We start from the raw sequence: 20,291 nt of genomic DNA on the forward strand, positions 1-20,291 counted from the left end.
TCCCATGTCTCCCCTGCTTGTGTTCGTGCTCTGACTCTCTCTCTCAAAAATAAACATTAAAAAAAAAATTTTTTTTTAAAGAAAGAAAAAGTGAAATAACTACTCATTCCTATTTGTTACCAATAATAAAATTCAACCTTTCACGTAAAAACCGTATTTTGGCTAAATTCATTTCTGCCAGGATGATCTTTGAAAGCTTCCCAATACTAAAAAGAGAAAAACACATGGGGTGCCTGGGTGACTCAGGTAACTCAGTCAGTTAAGCAATGACTCCTGATTTCTGCTCAAGTCACGATCTCCAGGTTCATCACTCACAATGCTGTGGAGCCTGCTTGAGACCCTCTCTTTCCTTCGATAGATAGATAGATAAATAGATAGATAGATAGATAGATAGATATAGATAGATAGATAAAAATTTTATATTACTTAAAAAAATAAAAAGAGAAAAACACAGTACCTTTTTTCTGATGAAACTGTAGTGACAGTAATTATTATGCCCTAATTGTTAGGTAATGAATATGGCGATATTTGAAAATCTGTTTCAGTAAACCAGTATGTTCCCAGTCACCAATGCATGTATTTACAAAATCATGCACAGGCAAATGATCTTGTTATAAAGTACAAGGGATTTTAATGTAAGAAAGAGTAGGAAAAGTTGTTTTGTTTTGTTTTGATGTCTACTAACTCTACACTGCAACTTTAAGAAACTATCACTGGTCAAGTTTTAGTATAGTATCAGAAGGGTATTTATAATTTAAAAGCTAATTAACCGAGATTTACAAAGTTGTGAGTTAAAAACTTGATTGGGGAGAACATGAATTGGGATGTTTTTGGAGGAAAAGTACCCTAACGTTTTCAAAATAAGCAAATGTATGCATACAACTATGTTCAAGCTGCATGGTTGTTAACAGTGTAAAAAAAAAAGCAACTGGGAACCACCTACACATTCATCAACCCCCCGACGAATTAAACCAATTATGTCATACCCATACTGTGGAACATAACACAACCTTTAACTACCTTTAGAGAAAACTGTGAAGGGCAAACTTCTGCTACTGTTATGATTCTAAAGTGATCAATTAATTTTGTTGTTTACAACAGCCATACATTACTTTTAAAATAAAATGTCTTTAATGACTCATTAAACACACATATGCAAACATACTAGAAGGAAAAACCACAAAGCTAACAGCGATTACTGGAAGCACAGTTGATTTCTCCTTCCAGTTTTATATTTTTTTGAACTTTTCCAAACTGTTAAGAAGAACACATGCTATTTTTGCAACCAGGAATAAAATGCTCATGATTTGGATTCCTCTGGGACCGCGAAGAAAAACTTGAATTGTTAAAAGATTTAGGCTACATTTATTTAATCTGCGAACTGTCACTGAGCAGGAAGTAGTTCCCAAAACAGTCTCCCCAACGCTGAAAGTTACATAGGTTTACCCCTACTCTTATCAACCATTAGCTTCATTCTGGAGCTCCTAGAAACAAAGCAAGGGACACCCGTTGGGACTCTGTGGCCCTATAATCTAAGTTTGGCTTCCCCCTGCCTTCCCACCACACCTCACTAACAAAAAGAACCGTTTCGAAGGCTCAGATTTACTCTGCCTCATTTTGAACTCTTCTAAGGCTGCATCTCAAAAATTTCTACTCTAGTTCTGCCATCCAAGCTGCCAACTTCTCTTCTGACCCAACCTTCCAATCTCCTCTTACCAAACTATCTCTATTAAGCATGACACGAAATTTATAATTATTCACACACAATTTCTCCTAGATGAGGAAAAGCGTGCATAAGTAAATCTGCTCTGCTCTGCTTCAGATAAGCCAACTCGGCCGTGGGGAGGAGAATTACTGCATACCAACCATGTACATTCAATCAAGCTATTTACATAAAACACCTTCGTATTTCTATAATAACACCATGACAAAGATCAGTAAAAGGACAAAAATTGCTTCAGGTTTCTCCAAAATTTCCTTTCTTTAATAGTTTCAAAGCGTTTCAAAAGAATGTATCTCTAACTTACCCAAGATGGCTAAATTCCATACACAGTATTACATTTCACTGAGTAAATTAAACAGACACGGAGTCTTCAATTTGAATGAAAATACCTCAGCTTTATCACGTAATATAATTTTACCTTCAAATACGAGTCAGCATAGATGGCGAATAACAAAAGATAATCAACTCTAAATGACTCCTTAAGATACATAAGGTTCTATAAACCAATGAGTGTAGAAACTTCTCAGGTAAGTATTATTAATAACGTATTTCAACATGAATCTCATGTCACTAAAGGACAAAATCAAAAGTTGTAATTTTTTTTTGTAAATCAACAACATAAAGCAAACACTGTAAAGGTCAAACTAGAATTTCATTTCCCAGGACAAGTCTGGGCAGTTTTCTAACACTGAGCAAACAAATTAAATTGCTAGGAGTTAGGAAACATTGCAAATAACAAACAGGGGCTGGGGAGTACCCTAAGCAAAAATAAAACACCACCACCACAGCCAATATGAGTATGGAAAGCAAGACCACAGGAAAGAGGGTTTCTGGAAGAAAGACAGGTGAAGGAAAAGAGGGCGCAAAAGGAGAGCACACAGGGCAGAAAGAAGGCTTAGCAAGAATAGTAAGAAAGGGGTTAAGTTACTAACCCCTTTATCAAAGTATCAAAGTATCTTGATCAAAGTATCTGGGGACTGAATCGCATGAATGCAATCCAACCGAAGGGCAAGAGCAAGCTTGGTCTTACAACCAGTGAATTTTCAAGTATAAACGTATATGTCACACAATTCTAAAATTATTTCTGAGACTACCATAAAGAGCCAGCTATAAAGGGTCATCCACTGTGAATTTATGAATGTCAGTTCTGATAACTTCCAATATCACTGATGCTTACTGGCAGCCCTCATTTTTTTTTTTTTTTGAGAATTTTTATTATTTTTTTTCCAATATATGAAATTTATTGTCAAATTGGTTTCCATACAACACTCAGTGCTCATCCCAAAAGGTGCCCTCCTCAATACCCATCCCCCCCCTCCCCTCCCTCCCACCCCCCATCAACCCTCAGTTTGTTCTCAGTTTTTTAACAGTCTCTTATGCTTTGGCTCTCTTCCACTCTAACCTCTTTTTTTTTTCCTTCCCCTCCCCCATGGGTTTCTGTTAAGTTTCTCAGGATCCACATAAGAGTGAAACCATATGGTATCTGTCTTTCTCTGTATGGCTTATTTCACTTAGCATCACACTCTCCAGTTCCATCCACGTTGCTACAAAAGGCCATATTTCATTCTTTCTGATTGCCACGTAGTATTCCATTGTGTATACACAATGGAATACTACGCAGCCCTCATTTTCAAGACAAGTATACTTTTTTTTCTCCAAGAGAATTTGAAGAATGGGCAAGAATACAAAATTCACATATTATTTGAAAATACAATCTCACCCGTAGTTTCCCAAAATTAATTTCATTAAACACTTCATTATTTATAGTTCAGCTATTTCCATGACAAAACAATATTAATTAATTCAAGTCACAACATTAGGAGGTCTAACAAACACTCTTAAAGACTGCGTAGTACTTTGTGCCACGCGGTCAAGTACTTCAGTTCCCTCCAGTTGGGTGATAGTGTAGCCTGTCATTAAAAGAAGGAATATCATGATGTTTCTTTCCATTTTCCATTTTCATATTGTTCATCTAGGAAGGATCAGAACAAAAGCATTCAGGCTCTGACTGGGAAATTTCAACCCCACAGAGGTGACTAAGAAAACCTAAAATCTGATTAGAAATACTATAGAGAATTATCACATAGAAAACTTCCTTTTCCAAAGAAGTTTTACTTTAAGGCCTTCTCAACCTTTAAGATAAAGGCTTCTATCTCAAGTCAGTAGCTCTCGACATGTGGTTTGGAGATACGTGGGGGAATGGATGGGTGGTCCACGAAACCCTTTCAGGTCACTGACATCAAAATTATTTTTATAATAATACTAAGATGTCATTTACCTTTTTCACTCTTATTCTCTCACAAGCGAACAGGCTAATTTTGTAGAGACTATACGACATGCGATATGGCAACAGACTGAGTAATGAAGATGACAGGAGAATCTAGCTGTGTTCTCATAAGCCAGATATTAAAGAATTGTGCAAATTTGTAAAACAAGGGCACTTTTCTCACAGTTTTTTGATTTGGAAAATATGGTTAGTTGGGATTTTAAAACATTAGTGCCATTTTAAAATGAATTAACATACCAGTGTTTTTATATTTGTTTTAATTTCTCATGTGGTAAATAATAGCTCTAACTCACAACAACTAAAGTTCTCTGGGATCTTCAAGAAGTTTCAATTGTAAAAAAGGATCCTGAGACCCAGAAGTTTGAGAAGCGCTGACCCAACTGAACACCAAGCTCTGATCTGAACGGCAGGTGCGATGAGTTCCAGACTTGGCAAAGAGTGGTTCCATTAAATACCACAGCACCCAGCACCCACATTTAGTAATAAAATTCTAGTAATAAACCCCAAATAAAATAAAGCCACCGCACTGTAAAGAGAAAAAAAAAAATAGTCCTTTCTGTGACAATTCTATTTACAAATTCTGACATTATTCAAAATGTTAAAGAACATTAAAAAAAAAATAACACCTACAAACAAGTATTTTTCATTATATTGAATATTGAATGTTATATGAATAACGAATAAAATCACATTCATTATGTTATATTTTATTATTCATTATTCACTTATCCTCTGGGCCTAAATAATTAAGGAAAAAATAAGATTTCTGTATCATTTTCACCTCCAACCTTCCAGTTTACAAACTTTTTTCTCACCATGTGCTACTTTATATTTAAATCAAAAATAAAAATGAAGGGGCACCTGGGTGGCTCAGTCAGTTAAGCATCTGATGTTGGCTCAGGTCACAATCTCAAGGTTCATGGGTTTGAGCCCCGTGCAGGCTCTGTGCTGACAGCTCAGAGCCTGGAGCCTGCTTCGAATTCTGTGTCTCCCTCTCTCTGCCCCTCCCCCCTCACACTCTGTCTCTCTCTCAAACATAAGCAAACATTTAAAAAAAGGAAATAAAAAAATCATCCTATTGTTTTTAATGGCTTTGCATTTTCAATCTTTTACTCTTACGTACAGAAATTTAAAAATGAGGCTGTATCGTAGAAAATTAAACCCATCACCATTTAGTCCTACCCTATTCCAAGGTACGGATTTATTTAAAATTCTTATGTGATTAATTTATCACTAAAAATGCTCTAATTACCACACACCATACAACCATCCTAATACCTGCACCAGGTAAACCAAACTGAAACCACTATCAGTTAACCCTTCTTTCTTACACTGATAATGCATAGCATTCTTTACAAATAGACCTTCTCCATCAACTATAATGACTTTAACACAAAAACTGTGTACGCTTCTATGCAAAGTAGCAATGTACATATGCAGTCATGTACAAATCGGTAAAAGTTCAGCAATGCATAACTTACAGAAATTCCCATACAGAGAAGCCTCTACAGGGAACAGAAGTATTACGTACACTTAAGATGTCTTCTGAAATCAAGCAAGCAGAGACAGAGAAGGGAACTCTCAGAAGCTGCTACATCGACTGTCCCCTACGTGAGCTGAGATGACGTCTACTCTAACCACTGACCCACCGCTAGAGTGTTCTTCACGATTTTCATTAATACCAAAATACAACAGGCGATGTTCTCATTAGTTTATTCACTTAACTGCCATGGTTTTTTACAATGTTCTCTTTGTTTTCTCAGACACAAGATTACACAGAAAGAGGAACATTTCTTAAATTTCTTGAAAACAGACAAACTCTAAGAATCAGGCTTTTAAAGAATTAAAGGAATTTTAGATATTAACCAATGTATATAGCCAGGTTTCAAGGTGTGACCCTAATACAACCGTTCTTAAAAGTACTATGATCAAATGTCCATACATTATGGAATCACCAACAGTCTTTTAGCTAGCAGACAGACCCTATAAATAGTTTGGAAAAGGATGTGCAAATGGAGGCATCTATACACCAGAGCAAAACACAGAGGAAACATCTAAATCCTGACTTAACAAGGCACAAACAGAGAAGGCACAGGGGTCAGTATAAGGCAGAAAAACAAGCCTTTTAAAGTAACAGCTCTCAGAAGGCAGTATTATGAAGAGGTATAATTTTGAAACAGCCACCGATGCCATTATCAAATTACTGTTTAGAACTACACAGTTCAGGGCACATCAAAAGTCAAGACACTAACTTAGAAACGATGATTTAACATAAGCATAGTCTCAAATAGTATATTTAATATCATTTCTATACTTAGAGTTGCCAACAACAGTAATTGATAACAGAAAAAAAGATTATTCTACTTCTTTTGGGAAGTAACAGTTTATGACAAAATAAGGTTATTTTACCATTATAAAGGTATCAGTTAATAGAGAAATTCTGAGGAACACATAATTGCAACGTTTCCCCGAACATAGCCCATTAAAACCAACTGACGGGAAGGAAATAACATAAAGAAGCAATACTCAGAATCACTGTTCATCAAAGGAAATCTCTCCATCAATTTCAAAATATACTCCAGGCATTCTCATAAAGTATCAACAATTCAACTGAACTTTTTCTCAAATACATAAAAAAATAAATTATTCAAATGATTAAAAACCTATGCTTCTCTGGAAAGTGATTATTTTTAGATGGCTGAATGGTACAGTTCAGTTAATTAGATAACGATCTGCATATCTCCTTGGTTTACCATTTCCATTCATTTAAAAAATACTTATCATTGATTTTTTTCCTTCTGTTTCTAGATCCCTAAAATGAGGAATTAAAATTACCTAATTAGAGAAAAATTCAAATGAAATAAACTTAAAAAAATTTTTTTGAAACTGTATGGCTATGTTTCTATATCAGAAATGAAACTCAAAATTTAATAACATAACAATCTTTTATAATATTGGAATATCAAACTTTCAACATCAATCATACAAGTTTAAAAAAGCTACAGGAAATTTTGGACATTACATATCGTAACTTCACATCTTATGAGAAAAAACAGTCTTTCTCATTTAAGAATTTATCATTTCAACCATTTACCAAGGACCTACAATTGTCAAGCATTTTGCTCAGTTTCAAGGATAAAAAAGCAAATATAGCATTTCACTGCCCTCAAAGAGTTCATAGGTCAGTGGAAGAGACAGACACAAGCAAATAATCACATCACATAGTACGATACAAAAGTAAAGATATGTTCAAAATAATTTCAGGTCAAAACATAAGCATTTCTGGAGAGAAACCAATGTCAGAACATGCATTGCAAAAGAGGTGACATTTAGCGAGGGCCTGAAGAAAGAAGGAATTCATTGAGAAAGAAAGACATTCCACAAAGGAGAATACAGGCAGATGAAAATAATAAGATCTATTCAAGGAAGAGTACGTTCAGTGCAACCAAAAAGTGGATTAGTAGAAAAGAGAGAAAAGTTCGGACTTTACACTAAATGATACGACAGAATTCTGTGATCATCCCAAAAGGCTTAAATCAAAGACAACCAACTTTCTCAATTTGAATGGGTGTGCCACTAACGGAACAAGATAATCCAGAAGAGCAAACAGTTCTCTGGAAAGAGAGAAAAATCACTGGAAAAGGAGAAAAGAAGGGAGGGACTGAAAATCTACGTAGAAAAAATATCTGATTCCACTATGGATATACAGGTGTAAGTAGATTTTAAGAATGGAAGCAGGAGATAAAGAATTAGAAGTTATCCTTATTTAGAAAGGAATTTCATCCTTTTCTCCCTCCCTCCTGTTACAAAAACTTCCAGGATCGTAAGGATGAAAGCCACATTCGAAACACAGGAGCAGGAAGCTAACGAGAGTAGATTCCTCACTTTCGGGAAGCTGTATCAACCTCAGAACTGTCTACCTCCAACTCTTTGTTTATTTTCCCTCACAGAACATCCCCTGACTTGTTTAAACTACTGTCGTCATGATTTTTGTTATCGACTGTCAAATTCATTCGTGCCCAATGCAGGGGTCAGCATGGTTTCCTCCCCGTTCCTCTTCTCACGTGACACTCTACCCGAGCGGGAGACCTCATCCATTCCCTTAGCTTTAGAAGCCGCCTACGTGCTGATGACTGCTAAATCTCAACCCTCATTTTACCCAATAAATGCTGAGTGTCTGTGACAAAATAAGGCTATTCGATACATTACATTTTTGCTACCGCATAAAGTGATAATGGTATAAAACAATATTCTAATCCCACGGAAAGCTAAGTAGTAACCTGTCAGCCGTACACACTGCAGTCAAGTGGTACAGTCCCACTGTATGTACAGAACGGATTCAGTGAACAAATAATAGAGAAAAGAGGGATGTTTTCAGGGAAACTAGAGAAAGAGAAAGACTTACCGGAGGCTCAAAATCCAGACAGGCAGAACTAGATACGTTATAGATGTTTTCACATCTCACTAAGTGATTCTGAGTAAATCCACCTTTTGACTTCTGCTTTTACTGTGGTAAGGCATACATAATATAAAATTTGTTCTTTTTAGCCATTTTTAAGTATATGGTTCAGGGCCGTTAGGTAAATATTCACAAGCACTGTAGAACCACCATCACTGTCCATCTCCAGAACTTTCTCATCACCTCATACTGAAACTCCATACCCATTAAATACTATTTTCCCATTCCCCCATCCCTCAGCCCCTGGCAACCACCATTCTGCTTTCTGTCTCTATGAACCTGACTCTCTAGGTACTTCAAATACGCGAAATCATACGGTATTTGTCCTTTTGTGACGAGCTTACTTTGTTTAGCCTAATGTCCTCAAGGCTCATCTATCTCGTAGCATGTGTCCAAACACACCACATTTCATTCATCCAGTGATGGACACTTAGGCTGTTTCCGCCCTTTGGCTATCGCGAATAATGCTACGAACGTAGGGGTACAAATCTCTGTTAGCATGCAATCTTTTGCATACATAACAAGAAGGAGAATTGCTGCATCAGATGGGAATTCTATCCTTAATTTTTTTTTGAGGACCAGTCATACTATTTTCCATATCGTCTGCAGCTGTACCATTTTACATTCCCACTGGCAACACATGAAGATTTCATGTTTCCACATTCACACCAACACTTGTTTACCGGTCTTTGGTTTGTTTCTCATTTGTTTGGTAAGAGCCATTCTATGGGTGTGGAGTGGTCTATCTTTGTAGTTTTGATTTACGTTTCCCTAATGATTAGTGACACTGAGCATCTTTTCAGCTGTTTATTGGCCATCTGTGTATCTTTGGAGAAATGTCTACTCAAGCCCTTTGCCCACTTTTGAACTGGATTGTTTGTATTCTTGTGGTCAAGTTTTAGGAGTTCTTTAAACAGTCTGGATATTGAGTTAATAACCTATTTTTAAAGAGAACACTAACAAGCAAGCTACTACTCAAATAAAATACCATGAGGGAGTTAAATTACTTTGAATGGCTCATTTTTGATTAAGAAGAGTCTGAAAAGATAATCAAGTATCAATTCCAAAATCAAACTATTTTAAAATCATGGTTCTCTCCCCAAACAATTAAACTTTTTTTTTTCTACAGAGCTCACATGTGTACTCAAAGATGCTTTTAAAATTCATGGCTCATAAAATACTACCTAGGAACCAAAATTCACATGATTCACATAAATCGCTCAAGAATATTCCTATTTGTCAGCTTCATGCAATACCACTCAGATTTCAACCTATGTAAATGCTACGCCATGGAGCACAGGGGACACCCTGATATATACAGACTGTCTGGAACATGGTAGCCCCTGCTCACTGTGGAACACTGCAGTCCTTTGGCATTCAAGTGGTAGAGACATAGGTTTCATTTTTATTACTACTCTGACATAATTTCTAAAGGTAAAAAAGGCAAAGAATATAATAATAAAAGGGTGCCTTTGGTATTCAATTCAATGACTCCCTGCACTCTAAAGTGACTTATTCATTCTTACCTAATTAAAGTGTTCAATCCTATTTTTCCAAATGATAGTTTTACTACTTAAGTAATGATAGATCTGTTGTCTTTATTGGCCCAGCATCCAATCTTCCTTCTGATTAACACCTCAGCTTTGCATTCGGCAACCACCTCACCCCATTCTCAGTCCCTGAGTTTCAGGTAGCTCCTGAAATGAGCATAAGATCTAAGTCTGGGAAATCAAATTCATAGTGATTAGAATGAGGAAAGGCACAGGACACAAAATAAGACAGATTCAGTCCTAAATCTTCTGCTAGAATTCTTAGGAAAGGAATGCTATTATAATTGCTAAGTTAGGCTAATGGTAATCACCTCTGCTATCTCATAAAAAGAGCCAAGCAGAAAATGAAGCTTCCACACACACAAAAAGGCAGAGCACAGACACAAACTCACGAATGTCCCTGATCAAAGTATTTGAAGTCCTGGACACAATAATGTCTTAATGTATTGGTCCCTTCCCTGAATTTCCAACATATGAGCCAATAAAGCCTTTTTCCCCCCCAATTCGCTTCTTAGGGCTTTCTATCACACTTGCTAGTCCTAACTAATATGTACAGCTTCACTTAGAATTAGTTTTATCTTCCTATTCTTTAAATCCCTCAGTCATCAGTGAAAATTTTGATAACTCCTGGAGGACTATTTGTATCAGACTTAAAAATGCATTACAAGAAGCCAATAGTGATAAAAACATTAATACAAAATGTCAACTCATCGTCCCCATAATGACTACTCATTTGAAAAGTATGCTCTTAGAAAAAAAGAATGTGCAAAATGAATAATGTGTTAAGAACTGCTCAACTCTATCAACTAAAATGTAAACACGTGCGTACAAAAAGACACATGGGGAAAAAAAAACACATTCTACTAAATCCAGGGCAACAAAATATCCCTACCTGGTAAGAAACCACACGTACAAAAATCATTATAGTTAGCAGAATAGATGTGAACAGAGAAAGTATAGCTGTGAGAAGCTTCTCCATAAAGGAAATGCAACATACTATAGGAAAATTTCTCATTACTTTTTTCCAACAGCAAAAAATAATCCATTCTCACTAATTTTAGACTTTCTATAAAAATATACCTGTATTAATTTCCTACAGCTAATATAATTACTGCATGCTTGTGGCTTAAAAGAGCAATTTATTTGGTCACAGATCTGGAGGCCAGAAATCCGAAATCAGTCTCGCCAGGTTGAATCCAGGTGTTAGCAGGGGCGCATCCCCGTTGGAGGTTCAAGGGAGAATCCTAGAAGGCTGTTCCAGCTTTTCGTGGCTGCCAGCATTCCCTGCTTATGGCTCTATCACTCTAATCTCTGCCTCTGTAGCCACTTAGCCTTTTCCTCTTCTATGTATGTAAAATGTCCCTCTGCCTCTCATTCACAAGGACATTTATGACTGTGTTCAGGGCCATGGAGATAATCCAGAATAATCTACCCATCACAAGATCCTTAACTTCATCATTCCTGCAGAGGTGAATTTACAGGTTCCAAGGATTATGATATGGATCTCTTCTCTGGGACCATTTTTCAGCCTACCACTATGTGCTAAGCCATTTTAATAAGTGTAATGTCACCAAAAAGGCTAAGGATATTAGCTATACGCAGCTTGTATTCTCAAATTTTTTTCACAATGTTCTCTATTCATATTAGCACCAACACAGTCAGCTCCAAAAATGTCGTAAGTAAAATAAAAAGAGAACATTAACAGTCTAGTAAGGAAGTGTCTCGTAAGCATAGCCTTAAGAAGTGATTCACTTTCACCAAATTTAAAATACTATTCTTTGAAACCAAAGAGTTATTAATCATGACAACTCATTTTATTACAAATTTAAAAATTAATGTAAGACTTTACCTCCAGATCCTAGCTGCTTGTAGAATCTGTATTCCAAATGTAGCTGTGGTGCTCTGGATTTCATGGGCTCCTAATTAAAAAATCAACAAAAATAACAAAAAAATATTTAAGTTACTAAAAGATCACTAAGTCCCTATTCGAAATGTTCCAAATCTTGGTACCAACTCTTACATACTTGAACATTCTACTAGGCAGCTTTTTCTAAAGTTAGAACCAAATAAAAATGAACTTTGCATTCAATTAAAATCAATTGATGCCATACATGTACATAAGGTTAAGTGGCTATTAGATGAGGCAGTAAGGAAATCTATGTTTGACTCTTTGACCCTAAAGGAAAACAGACTCTGAACATTCACGACTAGGGAAATGGTAGCCCTTACTCTTTCTCCTGTTCCCAGGAATTCACCTCTGAACTGTGTATTTCTCACGTAATGCTTCTAGGGTTAAAGGGAACTATAGACAAGTAAGAAAGAACAAGGGTGAAAATATCAAACTTTCCACAGGAGCAATAATATATTTTTTAATTCTTTTAGCTACAGTATAGCTTATAATAAAACACACCATTTGTGAGCATTAGGTCCGAGAGCTTAGTTAACTATACATACTCCTGCAACCACCACCTCAAAAAACCTCTAGAACATTCCCATCATCCCTCCCTCAGACGTAATGACTTTTGGACTTCTGTCACCTTTGGATGAGTTTTGTCTGTTGTTGGATTTGATATAAATGACATTATGTTTTATATGTGTCTGGTTTTTTTCACTCAACATAATGTTTTTGAGACTTTACACACAGAGAAACAACGTAAGCAGAAGCAACAGAAATTTTAGACCTAAGAAATAAATAATAAAGGTATGAAAACATCTGCAGGACACTACAAAGCAGAGGAACAGGAAATCTATACCAGACCCAATAGAAAAGTATAACAAAGTAACAAGATTTGAACAAAATCAACAGAATCTCAAAAATATTTTAAAGCTTCCATAACCGAAATAACAAACTCAGTCTGCCAGCAGATTAATACAACAGAAGAGAGAAGTAGGAAACTCGAAGATACATGGAAAAACATCTACAGAACTAAAACATGATGTAGAATCCATCTATGTAAATCATATGGAATGCAATATGAAAGAAGAAAAATGGAAAATACACACACACACACACACACACACACAAACCATGAGAGATCTGGACAATACAATGAAAAGGTCTACAGACATTCGATAAGAGTCTCAGGAGGAAAGAAGAGAGACAAGGGAGCAGAGGCAGTTAAGTGAAAAAACAATTGCTGTGAATCTGCAAGAACTGATGAAACACAACAAACCACAAATTCAGGAGGAATATGGATCCCAAACAGAATAACTAAAAACAAGGCTATCTCAAAACAGAGCGTCATGAAAACTATGACCCATGACAAACACTTCAGACCAGGAATGATTAAAATCCCAGGGGAAAAATTATAGTCCTAAAAATCGTCGTAAGAGAAAACCAACAGCTTAGCTGTTGAGAGGCAGGACAGACACGAAAAAGCACAGACACTAAAACTAAAGCGTCCGGAGTCAGAATCCTGAATCCACTAGTTACTAGCTGAGTAGACTTTGGCCAATTACCAACCTTATTGTACTTTTCAGTTTCCTCCTCTATAAAAGAGGAATAAAACTTTATCTTTTTTCATTATACATATACGCATATATTTATTCCTATTTTATATATATATGTATACACATGTATATACATGACTGAAAACAGTGCCCTCCACAAAGTGAGTGCTATCATAACTATAAATTCTTCAGTTAACTGTACAGAAGTATGTAACTATAAAATGTAAAGAAAGATGCCCACGTATGCAATCACCAGTGAAATTAAACACATAACTTATTCAATCACTCAAACTCCCTTGGGAAAAACAGAAACTCAGATCTAATTTAGGTGAGTCAGTTCAGCTTGATTCCAGTACTTTACCAGCAGTAAAATTTTATTATACCACCATATAACAAAAGTCACCTCATCACACGTTGACATTTTCATGATTCATTAGCAACAGGTTATTATATAAGTGCAAATAACAACATATAAGGGTGCCAGGTGAGGTCAAATTAACAACTTACCCTGAAACTATCCATCTGAACTAGCATAACGTTAAATGAACTTTTGTAAAAACCTTTCTAAGAGATAGCAGAGCTGAAGTTATCAGTGACTATGCTCTCTCAACACCACTGTTATCAAAATGCCCCTATTTCTACCAAACTAGAGAAATCAGATAGCATTGAAAGCATCCAAACTTAACATTTTCAAGTGATTACTTTTAAAGCAGCTTCTGAAGAAAACTGGGATCTGTTTTAAAGATACAATATATACAAATAAAACACAGAAGGATATTTTATATACATAAATATTTAATGAAGTAAGTACCAAACTATGGTCCAGTCGTTCATGTGAAACGTTTTCTGCTCTACCAAATAGATTTTTGGATCAAGTGGAGGCGAAGACGATGCTGTGTAGCATACTTCAAAATATGAAAAAAAGAGCCCCCAAAATTGCCAGTTTTACAAAAAAACACTATTATTATATGTAGTGCTGACCACTGTGCTTTAAAAGGGGGCACATCACACCAGAGAATGACTGTCCACAAAAAAAGGAAGGAGGAAAGAAACGAGGGGAGAGTGACACAGCACGAAGATAAACTAAAGAGAGTTGTACACACGCGTGTATACATAAGAAGGCTGGAAGATGACAGACTGATTGTTTACTAAGGCCCCAATGGTGCCAACAGCGTCAACAAGCCCCAAATCTGAACAGAACAGGACCCACGGGTCACCAATTAGTGACCGAAACAGACCAGGAAAGGACAGTCTAGAGCAGTGGCTCCTGCTTTGACACAATGGTTTCCATGTCTCAGCGCGTCAGGGAGCATCGTTCACAGGCCCCAGGGAGCGGAGCGGCTCACCACAGGCTGCTGCAGCAGTTATCTGGGCGTTGCTACATTCCTATCCTTGCGGGCCACCCCCACTCTCAACACCACACATTGTCTAGATCCTAGACGGGTGGCCTAGAACATGGAAAAAGGAAGAATTCCAAAGAAATGAAAGTCAGCAATGCCCTTTCAAACACTGTCCAGTCCCTGCATCCTGGGCCTCCCTATTCTGATTCATACAGACTAACTCCCCTTGTTCTGATTTCATGCTCAGAAGGGAACCCTGTAATTTTAAGTTGCTTTCTCTGTAGATCAGCCTACAGAAAGCAAACATATCGTTTATACTGAGTTGGGCATTGTGGACATTAATGGCAAGATACCTCGTTTGAAATTAGAAGTTAACGCTTCCAAGTATTTACATCTCTGAAAGCCTGACTGATTGTGTGAACTGAATGATTACTGGGGAATTGAATGATTACTGTGCATCTACCTTTAATTAACAGGGACAGTCTGAAGAGAGACCCAACCAGCTTTGCCATCATAAAGCCAAGGGCCAGACCTTAAACCAAGGTGAACTCATCTAGGTCAAGGCCAGCCCCAAACTACATGTCAGCCAGCCAGCCAGTCTCTCCTGGGGCTCTAACAACCTACTGTGCATCTTTACTTCCCAGTGAAAATACACAGCATTCGTTACGGTGAAACTTGGTCTACACTCCCTGAGACACTTCACATTGAGTAGTACGGTTTTCTACCTCATCCCCAAAGTTTTTCTGTTTCTCTCTATAGCCTCTTCTTCTAATTCTCTCTCCTGATTTATTAATCTCACATTACCCCAGTAACAGTGGTTATTTTGGCAGAGGCAAGATTGACAATGGCAGGCAGACTGGAAAAACCAAGCCAGGCTTAGCCTCAGGGAAACCTGGCTGGCAAGACGGAGAGAAAAGTGGTGCCTGAACAAAGTTGTGTCTTCTAAAAGTTCCCAGATCTCCAATCTTCCACAACAGAGCTGCCTTACAGCTGTCAGAGATGGCACACTGAGGACTTGAGAGTGGTTCCATGGGAGTTTGCTTTCCCTGCTAGCTTCCTCACACATCAGTAATTTCTGAACCCCTGAAGGTCAACTAATAGCCACTTTTACCATGTTCAAAATATCAACGGAAAAAGAGATACTGGAAGCTACCTGGAAGGACATTGCCAAATTTTTTTTTATGTTTATTTTTGAGGGGGGGAAAGGCAGCAGGAGAGGGGGACAAGGGACCTGCTTCAGCAGAGAGGGACCTCTCTCTCAGCAGAGAGCCCAATGCAGGGCTCGAACTCACGACCTGAGCCCAAGTTGGATGCTTAACCGACTGAAGCACCCAGGCACCCCAGGAAAGAGGGTAATCCAGAATACTAAGGACACATTTGTCCAAATACTTGAATCATTAAGAGAAATTTTGCTTTCTAGTTTTTCTCTAATTAAAAACGCCAACGGGCCAGTTTCTTTAAATTACAAATTGTGCCAAAACTCAAATATTAAATTCTATGATATCAAAGTAAAGGGATTGAGTTTTCACGGCATGGAAAATACAGACATTTTACACATTGTCATATACTTGAGAGGCATGTGGATGCTAGGAGCTTAATCACACACACAAAAAACCAGTTATGCATATCATTTTCCCAATAAACACTCAAGTTATAAATGATATGAAACCAAAAAAGTAATTAAAATGTAAACTAATCATCAAAGAAAAACAGGAAAATAATTAAGGGAAAAAAAAGAAACACAAACTTACCAGTTTAATTGCCACATATTCATTTGTATATAAATTTTTCCCTTGAAAAAGAAAGAAGAAAGGTCAGATTGTATCAATAACTGATTTTAAAAGGTACATTATGTAAAACTCTACTCTGGGTGAAAAAAGAAAGCACTAATACATTTAAATGAAGCAAAGGTTTTTGCTCCAGAGATCGAAGCAATGACAAGGAAATCTTAAATTGATCCACCCAAGGACATATTTAGCATTTCACCTGGATTCAGAGTAGAAAGTGATAAATAAGGTAGCCCACTTACAAAAATAAGAAGATTCTTATTTTGATGCAATATTGCACACAACTCAGAAAGTAAATCAATAGTCAAACACATGCTGAAAATACATTTAAAAACCAGAACTCCTATATGAAAACAGGAATACAAAATTCCTTTCCCAATCACTGCCTCATTTTAAATCCTTATTAAAAATAAATAAATAAATAAATAAATAAATCCTTCATTATTATGGTATGTAATCTCATTAGAGCTCATATGTCATCTAGTAAATATATTATACACACAGGAAACTCTGAAATATATTAAAAAATGAAATAAAGTAAGAAACATATTATTTAATAATTGGCTCTGACAAACTAGTTAATGACTTTGAGGGGGAAATGGGTTTATTAGCACCCTACCTTATACCCATATTAAATGCTGAACATTTAAAAACTTAGATATAAACCATAAAACAAGAAAAAATGCTTACCACCCAATATATGAAAGTCTTTATGGGCATTTTAAAAGGTGGGAAAAGGTAAAAAGAAGATTTTATACAGACTGGAAACCATAAAATATATTAAATGTCTCTATCTGTATATTGAAAAACATTTACCATATACAAAGAACAGGTCACTGACAAACCAAAATAAAGACTCAGTATCTATAACATGTAAAGAATTCAAATGAACTACAGTAATCTTTGGCATTGCCAATGGAAAATAATCTAGAAAATTCCATTGGGTCAGTCAGCATCTGTAGCCCAAGTGAAGTAGTACAGAAAAATTTAGAAGCAATAAGTATACAAAGACAATCTAATACCTAAATTAAAGTGTTTCTTCACAAGCACGGGAAAAATAACAAAAATAGCATGGGATTTCTGAATTTCCAGTATTTTTTCAATAGGCATTCATTATTTTTATAATGAGAAAAACAGAAAAACGGTAAGTGTTTTTGTTTTGTTTTTTTAACTGTGACAGTAACTGGCCCTGGTCACACTGGCTGCTGAACACAGAATAAGCAACTTTGACACATGGAATTTTCTACCATAATATCCCTAACTTCCTTTTCTACAGCAGCTAATGAATGGCAGTAAAACCTCTAGGCAAAATTTCAGTCTCTGATAGGTCGCCGCCATTATACAGTAGTGTCTGTTCATCCAAATACCGTACTCCTTTTTTGAATCTCGTTCCTATTTTATAAGAATGAATGAGGAAAAAAGAGAGATTAAAAAAAAACAAGCATTCGTACTAACACTTAATAGATAGGTCTCATAACCCATCACAGTTGGCACAGAGATGGAACTCAACAGGAGTGCCAAATGTGGTGAACGTTTAGCAATATAAATATATTACAAATACAAATATATTTGTATATATTGTATATATAAAAATGTATTATAAGTTATAAATATATTTATTATATTATATATATTTGTATGTATTTAAATATAATCTATATATTAAATAGCTCATGAATATAAATTGCCGATCCCGTAAATATGAAACCAATCATACCAGAAACCTATCACATTTTTAGTCAATTAGTTCAACATTTAGATGTGCCTTCATGTCTACTTTCAAGAATTTCAGGCATCCACTAGTAGGCAAAGAGTGAATAATTTAATGATATGGTGAGGAACTTTATCTTGAGGAACTGTGTCTCACAAAGGAATAATTCCATTTTGAGTTCAAAGACAGAATTTGTATTTCCTCAAGACATTATTATCTTTTCCTAACTATATGGTGTTTAGTCACAGGTACACAGGGAAAATTATTCACAGGACAAGAAGTTATATATAGATTCCACAGAACCAAAATATACCAATTCATCTAAAAGTACTGCTTTTATTGGCATTTACATTCAAATGTCTTTTAGGTCATGGTACAAAGCACTTAATCCTTAAAGCATGATCCTTTTTTTGAACATTACAGATTTTGTTGAACTTCGAGGATTATATTTTTAGACATGAACAATGGTTAAACAATACATTTTTGTTACATCCCCATCACCTAACATAGGCATAGGCTCACACACTTGGCTTCTAATCAGTGTTTGTTGTTTCGGGCATGAACAAATGACCTGCTTGTAGGTATGTGTTTGTGTGTATTACATGTGTGACAGGGAGGGAATGTATGTATAAGGGGAATCCAGTTACGACAAGGCGCCAAGCAAAGTGGTTCCAATTAACTGATGTTTTAATCCAATTTCAAAGGTCACTTCCAGGAGAGCTTTCTGCTCTACTGAACTTGAAAAGATGGTTTTACCAATTTTGACTATTTGGGTGGTAATTATCATAGAAAACCCTGTTCTACAAAAACTACGTATCTGTTTATAGCAGGAACTATTAGTTACCCACCAGTATCCATGCCCTCCATTCTATAATAATAGAACCAGTCCATTTTAAAATGGCTGTCCAGCTAGAGATTACATTTCCAGCCTCTCTTTCAGCCTGGTGTGACCATGTGATTAAGTTCTGGGTATGAGGGGACATAGGTCTGTCACTCCTCACTTCCAAAAATGAGTGTTTTTGACATTCTGATCCTTCTTCTTCCTCTCGCTAGCTGGCTGGCTGGCAGATGACAAAGACAGGAGCAATCACCTTGCACACAGAGACTGAATCCATATACTGAGGGCGCAGAGGCGCCCTGACCGCCATGATGCTGTTTCGGCTTCCAAATCTCTGATCAAGCAGACCCCACAAAGCCTGGGCCCTGGCCTGAATAAGGCTGGCAAGTTTCCTTCCTTGCTGACCCACAGTGAGAACATGGTGGCTGAAGTGGATGAGGTGAAGTCCACGATCAAATTCCAGATGAAGTTGCTTTGCCTGGCAGTGGCCGTTGGCCACGTGAACATGACAGATGATGAGCTTGTACACAAAATCCACTTAACTGTCAATCTCCTGGTGTCATTGCTAAAGAAGAATTGGCAGATTGTCCAGCTTTATACGTCAAGAGCACCATGGGCAAGCCCCAATGCCTGTACTAAGGTGCAGCTTAATAAACCCTAGTGCTACCATTAAAAAAAAAAAAAAAAGCCCCAAGGGCTCTCCCTCTGGTGTTATGTGAAACAAAAACCAAAAACCAAAAGCAAAAAAACCTATTTTGCTTAACACTCTATATTCTAGGATCTCTTAGAGTATCACCGTCTGTTACTGATTAGTACATTTTTCAATTAAGTTTTATAATACACTACAGTTAGTAACAGTAAAAAATCAGTAAGCATAAAAAAATGATGAATGCACTCAAATCTGCATATTTGATATAGAATGTAGGGCCTGCAAAATTTTCAAAACAACTCTTAAATAAAAACCAACAAGAACTGTGAACTATACATAAAAAAGAAGACAAAAATAAGAAAAGTTATTGAAACTCCTGTCATATACCTAATGATGTCAAAAACTAGAGCCGCTTATTTCACATTCACATGGTATCCCATCCAGCAATTTATAGCACCCTTTTTTGTGTTCTTTTAGGTGACAGTCAGTCAGTTGCA

General features: G+C 36.5%; 1 protein-coding gene and 1 long non-coding RNA gene across 10 annotated transcripts in view; both read right to left on the reverse strand.

Moving 5' to 3' along the window:
• Positions 1–20,291, reverse strand: part of CSNK1G3 (casein kinase 1 gamma 3) — a 105,328-nt gene that overhangs the window by 50,251 nt on the left and 34,786 nt on the right. For all 9 annotated transcript variants that reach the window (XM_019469534.2, XM_019469541.2, XM_019469537.2 and 6 more), the window contains exons 3-4: positions 16,561–16,601; positions 11,869–11,938 (exon numbers count right to left, since the gene is read on the reverse strand). In XM_019469534.2, coding sequence (XP_019325079.1) covers positions 11,869–11,938; positions 16,561–16,601 — 111 coding nt within the window. The remainder of the gene's footprint in view (positions 1–11,868; positions 11,939–16,560; positions 16,602–20,291) is intronic.
• Positions 656–6,891, reverse strand: LOC128778333 (uncharacterized). The gene is made up of 2 exons (XR_008423916.1): positions 3,338–6,891; positions 656–2,899 (listed from the first exon to the last, which is right to left on the reverse strand). It is a non-coding gene; the product is annotated as an uncharacterized LOC128778333 (long non-coding RNA).

Source organism: Panthera pardus, unplaced genomic scaffold (genome assembly GCF_024362965.1).
Source record: "Panthera pardus isolate Hobbes unplaced genomic scaffold, ASM2436296v1 HiC_scaffold_2, whole genome shotgun sequence".
Taxonomy (NCBI): domain Eukaryota; kingdom Metazoa; phylum Chordata; class Mammalia; order Carnivora; family Felidae; genus Panthera; species Panthera pardus.